This window comes from Cervus elaphus, chromosome 21 (assembly GCF_910594005.1).
Source record: "Cervus elaphus chromosome 21, mCerEla1.1, whole genome shotgun sequence".
Lineage (NCBI taxonomy): Eukaryota > Metazoa > Chordata > Mammalia > Artiodactyla > Cervidae > Cervus > Cervus elaphus.
Window position 1 is genome coordinate 30,592,507 of NC_057835.1, and position 14,333 is coordinate 30,606,839.

Genomic DNA, 14,333 nt, shown 5'->3' on the forward strand with positions numbered 1-14,333 from the left:
TTCTTTCTACTATGATACTTACTTTCCTATAAAATTGATAATCCTCTTACTTTACAGCTTAATTTCACTGTAAATCTGACACTTTTGCTTCTGTCTCAATCCAATTTATTTTAAAAGCAGTTCAGTGAAAATATTTCAAATATTGAATCACACAGGTACAAATGTTGAACCACTAATGTACTCCGGTATAAGTTTTTAATTTTGTTCAGGTGACATTATTCATACACAATGGACTTCTTAATTAATAAAAACCATAGTCTGAGGGAATGCCAGGAAGAGTATCATTTTAATCAATCATTCTTAGACAGTGTCACACCACTGGCAGATTTTACTGGGCACTTCTCCAACTATAAGAAAACTACAGTATGAAGAAGGAAAACTTATCTATGATGCTATATATTTACATCAGAGCAGATGCTCTGAAAATCTCAGAAAAAGGATGCAAGAATTTCCCCTTTTTCCAGTGATGAATGCACAGTTAGGTATCAAGGAATAAAATAGAAAAGGGTATTTTGAACTATGGTTTTCAGTTGCTATTGGCTCTCATTGCTTTCTCCATGTTATGATAGTGATTTCAATGCATGTATGTTTACATCTAAATAAATCGGATCAAAAAGTTAATCTTAAAAAAAAAAGAGCAAAATTCTTAAGTAGGGTGGCTATTGTCTTACTGGAAGAGATTTCTTTTCCCTTTTCTATTTATAATCTAGAAACACATTAATCCATTTTTGTTTCAATTTCTATGTTAAATACTTCCAAGCCACTTAAGGTTTTCAAAGTTGTTATTTGGGCAAAAAATTACTCAGTTTTAATTAACATATACCTAAAAGAAAAAACTCTACAGGGCTGTTTTTCTCTCAATGTTTTTCACAGAGCTTACACAGCATCTTAACACCCCTGGTGCACAGAATTGCCAAATTGCCAGCTACACAATAAGGCGAACAATGACAATTCAACACAACGGAAAAACACACATTTTGCTGAACATTGTCCTGTGCCTTCAACAAAATTGCACTCTACAGCTCACTGGAACATACAATGAGACTAATTTAAATGAAAATGTGCAATGCATGGCAGTTAATCTTTACCTAAGAGTGAGAATCCGGGTAATTATTCTAAAAGGATCTTGGCTAAACACGGCAGCTATCCCATCTAAAAGGTTTCCACCTTACAGTATGAATGCCTGGGTGATGATTCATGATCCATAATAGTCAAGTCTGTGATTTGAAAATGGAAGAAAATCTCGATGAGCAAGTGTTTGTCAACTAAGTAGTCTTGGCCCCGGGTTCCCTCACATAGAAAGTTCTGCCTTGTCACAGTCATCACTGGCAAATGGTCACTTGAAACTACTTCTTTTTTTTAAAGTCGTGACATGTACAATATTAACATTTCTGCAAATAAAGGTAGTTTGCAAAGTCAAGCTAACTTTACAATCACAACGCACAGGCTGACTGAGATTCTATGCCGCTGCGGAACTGGGATTAATGCCCAGGAATGGCTTTTCTTTTCCTCTTAGTGAAGCGGAGCTTGAAACAGGCAGGGCTGAAATCAAGCCCAGAGAAATGGAGTTTTGAAATAAACACTTAATTGGCTAACAGAAGAAGAACATGAGACACAAGAGCAGACCTCCGTAACTTGGAGGGTACAGTGTCAGGGACGTGAGGATAAGGAGATCTTAGTTCCAATCCCAGCTCTGACTTATTTTTTTGGCTGCACCGTGTGACATGCAAGCTCTTAGTTGCAGCATGTGGGATCTATTTCCCTGCCCAGGGATCAAAGTCATGCCCCCTGCATTGGGAGCATAGAGTCTTAGCCACTGGGCCTCCAAGGAAGTCCCCTAGCCCTGACTTATTAAATATAAGACCTTGGGAAAATTTCTTAATTTCTCTAGTCCTTATTTACTCAAGTGGGTACAATAATACCCATCTTGAAGAGTAAAGGTTAGAAATATTACATACAAAAGTGCTCAGCACATGGATTACAGATAAGATTTCATACAGGATAGCTGTTATGTTGTTATTTCAATAGTATATAAAATTTCAAAATTGGCTCTCTGATATTTCTTAGAAACTAGAAAATATTTCCCTATGAAAACAAGTGAATACATAAATTAAAATTATAAATCATCACAATAACTAATGTTTATGGAGCACTTCCTACTTGTTAAATAAACAGCCATGGAACAAGCACTATTTCCACAGGCATTTTGCACAATGAAAGTGAAGCATGAAGAAGTGTTGTTCACTGTCACATAGCTAGTAGGGAATGAGATCAAAAATTCAAAACCAGGAAGTGTGGCTATGGAGGAGACGCTCTAAACTGCTTCACTGTATTGCCATCCACAGAGGAGTAGATATATATAATATTCCATCACATGTAAAAATGGAATATTAGCCACAGAAAAGAATAAAGCAACATGGATGGACCTAGAAAGTATTATGCATAGTGAAATAAATCAGACAGAGAAAGATAAATACTCTATGTTATCACCTATGTGTGGAACATAAAAAAAAAAAGAAATGAATATAACAAAACAGAAACAGACTCACAGATGCAGAAAACAAACGAATGGTCACCACTCTGGAGAGGGGAGGAAGAGGGGCAAGATGGGGATATGGCATCAAGAGATACAAACCACTATGTATAAAATAGACAACAAGGATATACTATATAGCATAAGGAATTATAGCCGTTATCCTGTAATAACTTAATGGAGTACAAACTGTAAAAATATTGAATCACTATATTGCATACTCAAAGCTAACATAATATTATAAATATATTTCAGTAGGAAACAAAACTAACAAAACCAGGCAGTATGCCTGTGGAGCGGATGCTCTAACCTCACTGTATCACCTTAATGTAGGTTAATTAAGTTAGGTATTCATCAACCCCCAGAAACCTGTTTATTTTTTTGAACTACAATGTATATATCACAGCTTCCCATTTCTTAACATGTTTATTGAGGCATAACTCACATACCACAAAATTCGCTCAATTAACTTTTTACAACCCAGTGGGTTTTAGTATATTCTCAGAGTCATGAGCCATAAACATGGTCTAATTTTAGAACATTTCCATAACTCCTTACGCATGAGCAATCGCTCACCCTCAGGGCCTCTTCCTGGCTATCACCAATCTACTTCCTCTCTCTATTGATTTGTGTGTCTGGACAGTTCATATGGGGACTTCCCTGATGGCTCAGCAGGTAACAAATCTGCCTGTAATGCAGGAGACACAGGAGACATGGGTTCGATCCCTGGGTTGGGAAGATCCCCTGGAGAAGGAAATGGCAATCCACTCCAGTATTCTTGCCTGAAAAATCCCATGGACAGAGGAGCCTGGTGAGCTACAATCTGTGGGGTTGCAAACAGTCAGACATGACTGAGTGACTCATACACACACACACACACACACAATTCAAATAGGTAGCATCATGTCATATGCAGTTCATTTATGTTGTACCACAAATCTTGGTACGTCTTCCTTTTGTATTGCCATTGAGTAAAATATCATACTTTGTTTATTCTTTCATTCATCATTTAGATGGACCTTTGGGTTATTTCTACTTTTTTATACTCTAAATAATCCTCCTCTGAACACTTAGGTGCATATTTCCATTATGAATATATATTTGCATTTCTCTTGGGTATACACCTAGGAGTAGAATTGCTAGGCTGTAACTCTGTGCTTAATGTTTTGAGGAACTGCCAACCACTGTCAAAATGGCTGCACCCCTTTGCATTCCCATCAGCAAGAGCATGGGGGCAAGATATTAGCTCAGTGACATCTGAGACCCATCAGATGTCTGAAAGGGTGAAGCCATTTGTTGCTCAGATCACTCTTACATTTGGAACCTGCAAGATCCTCATGGGGTCAGCCAACCTTCGTGGTCTCACCCTGGGAGGTACTTTCACATGATGTGATAATGGGCTGGACTCTTTATTATTAGTGATAATGTGGTCTAGTGAATTGCCGTGTCTGTTAAATGTTAGGACCCTTTTGTTAGAAGGGATCTGTCTGTGGTCAAAACTCAGGGGGTGGCTTCAGATAATAACTAGATAAAAGTCTTCATTTCCAGTTCTTGGCAAAACCTTCCAAAATCCATGAAATTTCCTGAATAAGTGGAGTGAACTTTTCATGCCCTGGTGGCTCAGATGGTAAAGAATCTGCCTGCAATGAGGAGACCTGGGTTTGATCCCTGGGTTGGGAAGATCCCCTAGAGAAGGAAATGACAACCCGCTCCAGTATTTTTGCCTAGAGCATTCCATGGACAGAGGAGGCTGGTAAGCTTCAGTCCACGGAACTGCAAAGAGTTGGACATGACTGAGAGACTAACACTCTCTCACTCTGTCATTCATAGACTCTCAACAGAGCACACTTGAATTGATGCTAACGAGGTGACTTAGTGTGGGGTACCAGATGGCCGCAGGAAGGGGCTGGTCACCAGAAAGATGAGGTGACTAGGTTGGAACTTTCAGCTCCACCCATCACTGGGAGGGACATGGGTGCTGCAGATTAAGCTCCATAAACACTGGTGAACCACAAGATCTGATGCACTTGCGGGCGGGTGTGCCTGTCCACAGGCCAGGAGGGGGCGTACCCCAGTTCCATGAGGACAGAAGTTCCTGCACTTGGATCCTTCCCCTTCCACACCTCCCCTCGTGTATCTCTTCATCTGCTGTTCATCTGTTTCCTTGATAATATCCTTTATAATAAACTTTCAAGCACAAGTAAATATCCCAAGTTCTGTGAGCCACCCAACACAAAACTCTTTGGGGTGCTCGGTAAGTTTCAAGAGTGTAAAGGGGTCCTAAATTGAAAATCCTGAAAACGGTTCTTCAACAAATTTCTCTCTTCACCATCTAACCTGAACTCTTGTCCGGTGGGATGAAAAGATTTGCTTTGCACTGTTTTCTGCATATGCCCCTGGAAAGAAAATCTATCTCCACCCGGACATTGCTTTGCTTGAGACCCCATCTCTGCATTTTGAGGAGGAAACAGACAAGGACTTGGCAAAGCCAGCACTCACCCTCACCAGCTCGGTGTAGCCTGTCTCCTTGGCGGTCCACCACGGCTGGGCCTTCAGCCCCTGCACGTTGTATAGTGAGCGCTGCCACACGGAGGCAAAGTGGCCCCGCTGGTGCCCCAGCTCGTACCACCTGTATGCCTGGAAAATCAGAAAGGTTGAGCTCCAGACGAGGCAGTCTTACTGTAAATAACCTTACAACTAAAGTCACTAAAAACAAGGTACGACTTTGTGACAATAAACAAAGAGCTTGCTAGTCAGGTGCCCCAATCTGTTAAACACTGGCAAAAATACTGTTCTTTGACTGGGTTTTTGATTAGGACCTATTATTTTAAATAAATGTGTGCATTTTATTTTCATTCCTAGGCTGTAAGCTCTCTGAACACAGGACTCACACTGCACACAGTCTGGTCTCCTCAGAGTGTTCTGCAGAGTCTAGGACTTTGTTCAGTGGATAAATCATTGAAGACACAAAAGGAGACTATGTTTATATTTTAGTTTTCATTTCTTAAATTCTATGTTTCCTTTGAAAAGAAAGGAGTATATTTTCACCATTTTTTTTTTTTTTTTTTTTACAGATACCTTCCTTTACTGATTTGGGATGCTAAAAAGGACAGCGATTTCCCCCCGCCACCACATCTGGTGGCATGCAGGATCTTAGTTCCCAGACCAGGGATTGAACCTGTGTGTCCCCTGCAGTGGAAGTGTGGTGTCCTAACTGCTGGACTGCCAGGCAAGTCCCGGACAGCACGTTCTTTTCACATTAACAGTTTTCCTTGTCCACATGAAGAAAAAGACTGCCCCAAGGTAATGGAGTATAAACCCTCCATTAAAGAAACAGACAAAAGAAAATAATATTCTGAGTTAGCCATAAATAGAATGATAGTCCTCATTAGGTTTTTTAAAGAATGGAAATTTTGTTCCAAGTATTTTTTATCCCTGCCATAAGGGATAACATTTGCGGCTGTAGGCTGTAACACGATACAACTTGCCTCCAAGAAGACTAACTAGTGTTTCTGGGGACAGCTGGCTGCAGTCTGCTGCTCCATACGTCCCCTTCAAATGATGCCTGAACCATATGCTCTCTTGGTGGCCCTCCCCACACAGCCCTGCACCCAGCACATCCCATCGTCTTTAGACTGGAAGACAATTCTAGGATTGTGCTTGATGGTCCCCCCTTTATGATCTGAATTCTGATCTAATGATTGCTTTTGAAGAGTGATTTCAAATACACATCTTGATCAATGAAAACAGGCAGTTACTATCAAGCAGATTAAGAATACAAGAATATTTTCATCAAACTCCATCTTACTGTAGATATAAGAAATAATAACTCTTAAAAAAGTCTTTAAAAATTCATAGGCCAAAATTTCGTTCATTAGAAAAATCGAGTGTGCTAGCAGAACCATCCCTATTTTCAGGAACACTTTTCAGCTCACTACTAGCTTTTGCACAAGTACTTTCATTCGTTCTTTTCTATAACTCCAAATAGTTCCATTTTACAAATGCTCAAACTGAGATTTAAAAAGACTAAACATGATGAACAATCACCCAGGGCATCTGGCAACTTATTCCACTCTCTCTCTGTCTCTCTGATTTAAAAAGAAACTATCACAAGTGATCTTCTTATGTAATTATCTTTCTCAATAATATCTCAAATTAAGAATATATGTACTAATCACTCTTATATGTTTTCCTTGAAAGACATGTAAGTGGTAACCATAATTTCTTTAAACATGGCTCACAGTAGCCTGATTTTAAAAATATAGCATTTTACCTTTGAAATTAAATTGACTATTTCAGTCATTTTTGTCCAATTTAAATTTAGTTAATTTTTCAGTGTTAAAGTGAACAACCATATTAATTACAACAGATGATTTTTGGAAATTCTTACTAATTTTTTTAATCATCAGCAATTCACATTAAGGACATAGTGTTAGAATAGTGAGAAGGAAATTAGTGGAGTTAGAAGTCTTAGATTTCAGTCCTGCACTAAACACTCAGCATGCTGGGTGCCTGGGCAAGACATTGTATTTACAGGGCATGTTCAAGTACCTGTAAGAGCTTTTCTGACACTCAAAGTTGGTACTAGTGCATCAAACAGGGCCCTTGCCATTTAATTTTTTTTTTAGCTGCTCAGCTCCAAGGATCTTAGTTCCCCCACCAGGGATTGAACCCATGCCCCCTGAAGTGGAAGTGCAGAGTCTTAACCACGGGACTGCCAAGGAAGTCCTCTCCCTCACCCCCCACCATTTAACTCTTAGAGAAACAAAACTATGAAATGATATACAAGGAATTTAAAAAAAAATTATCTCCAATTATATAGGGGACATAGTGAATTTAGCCAGATTTTTAACTTTTTAATTTTTAATTGGAGTACAGTTGCTTTACAATGTTGTGTTGGATTCTGCTCTACAACAACGTGAATCAGCTGCAAGTATACAGACATCCCCTTCTTCTTGAGCCTGCCTCCCAGCGCCCACCCCATTCCACCCCTCTAGGTCATCACGGAGCACCGAGCTGGGCTCCCCTTGTTAAACTGCTACTTCCCACTAGCCATCTATTTCATACATGGTGGTGCATCTATGTCAGTGGTACTCTTTCAGTTCATCCCACCTTCTCCTTTCCCCCGCTGTACTCACAAGTCAACTCTCTATGTCTGTGTCTCTATTCCTGTCTTGCAAATAGGTTCATCAGTACCATTTTCTAGATTCCATATGTATATATGCGTTAATGAGGATTCCCTGGTAGCTCAGTGGTAAAGAATCCACCTGCCAATGCAAGAGACTCAGGGTTGATCCCTGAGTTGGAAAGATCCCCTGGAGGAGGAAATGGCACCCCATTCCAGTATTCTTGCTTGGAGAATTCCCTGGACAGAGGAACCTGGTGGGCTACAGTCTATGGGGTCAAAAAGAGTCAGACACAACTGAGCAAGGAACACTTTCACCTCATTTGCATATGCTATTTGTTTCTCTGTGGGCTTTTTAAATTCAAGAACTGTGCTATTCCTTGCATTTTAACGATAATTAAGCTGAAAACACAATCCCATAGGTTCAAATCGCAAGCTCTTAACAATGTGTAGTAGTGAATTGTTTGCCCTTGAAGTGAAGGCTGTTTTCATCTAAGATGTGAGACTAAATCACAGACTTATCTGTTTTATCTGTCTTTGCCCTGGACCATGCGATGTTCAAAGGTAAATTCATTAGTGACGATTACATTTATAGTAATCAGATATGAACATTTATCCAGTGTTAGATACTGTTACAAAGTCTTTCTTATCCTTCTCATTCAAAGGAGGTGCCAGGAATTTACATCTTAAGAGAATGAAGGAACACAAAAGTGACTGCTAATCAGCAATTTCTTCTCCCTTCTTTCTCTTCTTTCATTTCCCATTTTATTCCAGTTGATTGACAGGTAGGTCAGAGGGAAAAGGTATAGATATACAGAAATGGATAAAGAAAACAGTGTCAGTCATCCAAATTTCTGTTACCCCAAATTGCGTCATTTCTTTAGCTGGCAATTACCCAGTTACAAAACCCTTTGCTCCAACGAAGCCTCAATTGTCCAAATAGTACTGAGTTCTTATTAGTTTTAGAAACCAGAAGTTATGTTACCCTCAGATGTCACCTTATTATTGATATATATATATATATATATGAAATGCATGGTTACAAAAATCCAGGGTCCCTGGCTCTAATGAGAGCCCAGCGTAGGGCCATGGCATGGTGCAGGACAGCCTAGCAATGTTGTGTGAACCACAGTGGATGGTGAGAGTTTGGGGATTTACATAGTATGATGCCATCATTAATGACCAAATGTTACACTAAAGAAGCTGACACTGAACTCAGAAAAAAGGAGTAATATAAAAGAAAACGTGTGATTTGTTTTAGGTGCTACATTTTTTGTGTCAGTACTGGTCATTATTACAGCTATAGATGTTCATCTTAAACTTGGTATTAAATATTTCAGAAAGTAATTACACAATTAACCAGGTTCAGTCTGCTTAAGAATCAGTTGGATAAAAAAAAAAAAAAAAAAAAGAATCAGTTGGATAAAGACTTCATTCTAAAAATAACTACTTTTAAAATTCCAAAATAACATAAATCTAGGCTTCCCTGGTAGGTCAGCTGGTAAAGAATCATCCTGCAATGCAGGAGACCCCAGTTTGATTCCTGGGTTGGGAAGATACCCTGGAGAAGGGACAGGCTACTCACTCCAGTATTTTTCCCTGGTGGATCAGATGGTAAAAATTTCTCTTGCAATGTGGGAGACCTGGGTTCAATCCCCAGGTTAGGAAGATCCCCTGGAGAAGGAAATGGCAACTCACTCCAGTATTCTTGCCTGGAGATTCCCATGGACAAAGGAGCCTGGCAGTCCATGAGGTCATAGAGTAGGACACGGTTGAGTGACCAAGCACAGCACAGGCAAACTATAAAAATATCTTAAAAGATATTTAAACAATTGCAAGGACATCTCTTCATTTCATAAATTTAAAAATATTTTTTCAAGGCAATATCTGTCTCTGTAGATACACACACAGACGTACAAACAGGCACACATATACATGCACACATACGCACACTAATTTAGGGGCTACTCTTGTAATATTCAGAAACCTTATTGAAAGAAATTATAAAAGTCAAATCCCAAAATTTCTTTATAGTAGGAATTGTTAGGCTGTTGCAAAAAGCATAAACCAAAAAGTTTATGCTCAAAACATTTTTTTTCAGTTGTAACTGTCTCATAGAAGTCATTGCCCCCCCCCCCCCCGCCCCCCCCCGCCTTATCTTCTATTAAAGAGAACAAAAAGCTCATGAATGCACCATTACCTCTTTGTTTCCAACTCTCTGCATGGCATCCCCCAGGTGAAAATAAAATCTCCCATCATCAGTACCAGGATCCCCAGATTCTATTCCTTCCTGTAGAAAGGACAGTGTTAGTACTTGTGACAGGATTAGATACCAGACTTACTAATCCATTGACTTACTAAATCTTTTCTAAGAACCAGAAAATCATCTCAATATTGTTGTTGTTCAGTCTCCCAGTCGTGTCTGACTCTTTGCAACCCCATGGACTGCAGCATCTCAGGCCTCCCTGTCCCTCATCATCTCCCAGAGTTTGCCCAAGTTCATGTCCTTTGCATCGGTGATGCCATCCAGCCATCTCATCCTCTGACACACCCTTCTTCTCTCATTCTTTCCCAGCATCAGGGACTTTTTCCAATGAGTCGTCTGTTTGCATCAGGTGGTCAAAGTATTGGAGCTTCAGCTTCAGCATCAAGGTTGATCTCCCTTAAAATTGACTGGTTTGACCTTCTTGCTGTCCAAGACACTTTCAGGAGTCTTCTCCAGCAACACAGTTTAAAGGCATCAATTTGGCAATTAGGTTACTGGTCAATATTTACAATGCAAAACCAAAAGGAGGTGATAAAGTTCAATGTAACAATGCATTCATCAACAATTAACAGTGGAATAGCCCATTAAATTAATATGATGCTTTGTGAAGTGTCTCTGTGGGAACAATTGTATTTCAATTTCCCAAAGAATTTCTCTGGCCAAGTTTCTATCACATTTATTTTGCTCTCCAGATCTGATCATATGTCATCTAGAGGCTTTTTCCCCCTGAACGAAAATGTTTAGTTGCTTATAGATGTTTGAAATGATAGAGACCCAACTGCAAGTAATCTTTTTTTCCACTCAAAACAAACGTGTCCTCACTTTTCAATGAAATCATTTACAGAGCACATGATAGGATTAAAGCCAGTTGGAATCTTTGAAAACATAATTTTATTAAACAACTCCCATCCTAAAACACTCAGCTGATTTCTATCCCCACTGTCCACAAAAGAACTGAAATTTAAATTTATGTAAAAACAAAAAAGAGAGAAATATTAAAGCAAGAGAATGAATTTAGAAAAGTAAAAGAAGCTCAAAGATAAAACATATTTCAATGTGTAAAAGTCTGCATCTTTGAGGCTTCTGCATAAGAAGCCCATTATCTTTCACTCGGGTGAAATTTTATGCACATAAGGGTGGAAAATGGCAGCACAGACCAGAAGCCTCACTCAGGAGGGGAGAGCTGTGATCCGGGTTTTTGACTGACGGATGCTCAGGTAAACATCCTCGTTCGTTAACTAACCAGCCCTGCCCTCTACTTCCTCATCTCTGTGCCAGGAGGGTATTGTTAGGTCCTTATGATGGCAAAGGAAATTTAAGAGGAATATTTTATATCAGAGAAGACTATGCGCCCACAGGATCATGGTAGGGAATTGGCAGGTTGCTGAGGTCCCGTGACAGTCAAGACAGGCTGGGGGGTGGGGTGTATGCCCACTCAAGGGGCACCACTGCTCAGCTCCTGGGCTGAGATGTGGGTCACATGGGACCTTTCCAGAGAAATCAGAAATTTGCTTGATTATATAAAATCCTCCAGATTTTCAACTAAGGCAAGCAATTAAAATTGTTTTTAAGAGAATTATACCGGCCAAATAGAACATGCAAGCTACTTGTAATCAGTGGGTCACTACTTGGGATCTCTGACCAAAGTCCTATGAAGGAAATAGATCACAAAAGTGGATCATAAAAGTGCTACTTTAAGTTCATAGGTATATAATCAGCTACCTGGCTGATATGGTAGCTACTAGCTAGTGTTACAGGCTTCCCTGGTGGTTCAGATGGTAAAGAATCTGCCTGCAATGTGGGAGACCCAGGTTTGACCCCTGTGTCAGGAAGATCCCCTGGAGAAGCGAATGGCTACTCACTCCAGTATTCTTGCCTGGTCTCCAGGACAGAAGAGCCTGGCGGACTACAGTCCATGCGGTGGCAAAGAGTTGGATGCAACTGAGCGACTAACACCTTCACTTTCACTTTTTCAGCTGGTGTTACTATTTAAATTACAAATAAAAAACAAATAAAGATCATTTCCTTTATGGCAGAAAGTTCTGCTAGTCAGCCCTGAGCCAGACCACATGTGATCCTGGTGAACTGACGAGGATTCCGTTTTTATGTGAACAAAAAATGACAACACATTTTATTCTGAATCTTTTAAGCTATCAGGCTTTTGGGGATTGGATTTACTCAGTCTGCATTTGTTACCTCATTTTGTGTAGGTTTCCATGAAACCTGTTCAAAGTAGTTTCAATGTATAATTAAATTGCAAAGGAACAGTTAATTCATTATTGCTGGGGGATTTTTGCCATAACTAATGCCTGTGGCTGGCAATTTGCTATGCTAGTGAAAATTGAAACGTCTCCGGTCAATAATGTTTGGGTAATAAAAGATGTATTCATATGTCTCTGGTTGATACTGTGTTAATGCATTGCCCATATTTTAAAATATTTTATCAACTAATAACAAGTGCAGTTTTAGGAATTTCTTCAAAATCTTTTCCAAATAATCTCTGCTCATAACACTTCTATCTCTGACACCTTCGATTAAGCTGAAGGTCCACACTGCCTGTGAACGTCATCGTCTGAAGGTATGTATTTTGGTGTTGAAAAGGGTCAGTAGTGCATGCCAGTCAATCTACAATACATAATCAAGGGTGTCCAAATGACTCAAAGGGATCAGAAGAGGGAAAGAGAGGAAGGGAGGGAGTTACCTTTAGATAGGGGATGCTCTCAGCAATCTTGTTCTGTGCCTTCAGGATAAAGCCATAATGCACTTTAGCAAAACCGTCATTAGGTGTCACGCTCAGAACCTAAACTCAAAAAAAAAAAAAAAAAAAACAACAAAAAACAGCTATTGTGATGGACTGTGAATTCTACAAATGGTTTAATTAACTTTGCTGTGCTTGGACTGGATTATGATGCTATAGGTTAAAGTGCAATAGTGTTTTTTCTCAGTGCAATACATTAGACTTAAATGGCCCCATTTCCCCTCAACTCAAAATGTTCAACGCAAAATGTTCTCCAAGAATGAAGAAATGAATGAAAAGGCAATGACCATTAAAGCATTGCTCTAACAATGCAAATCAGCAAAATCTCTATCAATTTTATGACTTCAGTATTTTTCAGGGAAAGACTGCTTTAAATTAGCTCTATTTAAAGTCAACTCTGAATGGTTATCATATATTTCTTTACATATATGTTTTATGGGCTTCTTTGGTGGGTCAGATGGTAAAGAATCTGCTTGCAACGGAGAAGACCTGGGTACGATCCCTGGGTTGGGAAGATCCCCTGGAGGAAGGCACAACAACCCACTCTAGTAATCTTGCCTGGAGAATTACATGGACAGAGGAGCCTATTGGGCTACCACCCATGGGGATCACAAAAAGAGTCAGACACGACTGAGTGACTAACACTTTCACTTTTGCATACAGCTGCTCCAGGACTCTCCTCTCATCTTCATGGATGAGTCCATGAAGTCCACATCCCACTCACATACCTGCTACTATGACAGGGGTAGGGGTGGGTGACCAGGACTCAGAGGGACCCACAGGGCTGCCCTCCCAGCTTGATTCTTTATGATCACCTACTGCGCTTACTGCAGTTTACATGCAGTGCATAATGGATGCGCAAGCTGTATTATCCTGTTTTAATTAGCAAACTCTCAGAAAATGACAAATGGCTTTATAAGATTTCTAAAAAAGTCAAATTGAGATTAATACTAAAAATGTTACCGAGATTCTCTCTCTGTTTACACACACATACACGCGCGTACACACACACACACACACACACACACACACATAAAGCATAGGCAACAACAAACTGGCTGACACTTCTAGTTCTGCACAAATTCGACAGGACACACTACCAGGACTAAAAATATCCTTATAAATAATGTTTCACATGGACATTATTAAAATATCAATTTTTCAGTGAGAGTGAAAATATTATTGACAGTTAAATGAAATTTTGAAAGGATCTGAAATATTTCATCTTAAAACCTATTTTAGAATGTGGACCTTCTAGAATGTCCACTATAGGTTAGTACATGTATACATAAACATACAATTCACAGGTTTTTGCTTGAACAATTTTTACTGAAAGAGGATACAATCAAACACGTCTGAAGACTCCTGCTATGGGCAGTGGGAACCACTGAGGAGCTGAAGCCAAGGATGAGGGTCGGATTGGCATTTTGTGTTGATGAAGAGCGTAAAAAAACAAGGCTGGGTGGGGTGAATCTACCCTATTTTACACTAGAGACAATGGGGCCTGAGTTAAATAAGAGGATTTGAAAGATACTGAGGGTGTTAAAAGTAACAGAGATTAGTTACTTGGTACCAGACTGACTCCATGATGGCATTCTCTGTGTTGTTTCCTTAACCACCAGTTCCTGAGCCAGTGCCTGTTTCAATAATA

The 14,333-nt window shown here is 39.6% G+C and overlaps 1 protein-coding gene across 5 annotated transcripts in view; it reads right to left on the reverse strand.

Moving 5' to 3' along the window:
- The window catches only part of ASPH (aspartate beta-hydroxylase), a 175,469-nt gene that overhangs the window by 28,157 nt on the left and 132,979 nt on the right, over positions 1 to 14,333 (reverse strand). For 4 of the 5 annotated variants that reach the window (XM_043879851.1, XM_043879852.1, XM_043879853.1 and 1 more), the window contains 3 exons: positions 12,626 to 12,724; positions 9,859 to 9,948; positions 5,033 to 5,170 (listed from right to left, as the gene is read on the reverse strand). In XM_043879851.1, coding sequence (XP_043735786.1) covers positions 5,033 to 5,170; positions 9,859 to 9,948; positions 12,626 to 12,724 — 327 coding nt within the window. The remainder of the gene's footprint in view (positions 1 to 5,032; positions 5,171 to 9,858; positions 9,949 to 12,625; positions 12,725 to 14,333) is intronic. The other variant, XM_043879855.1, reaches the window with a different exon arrangement.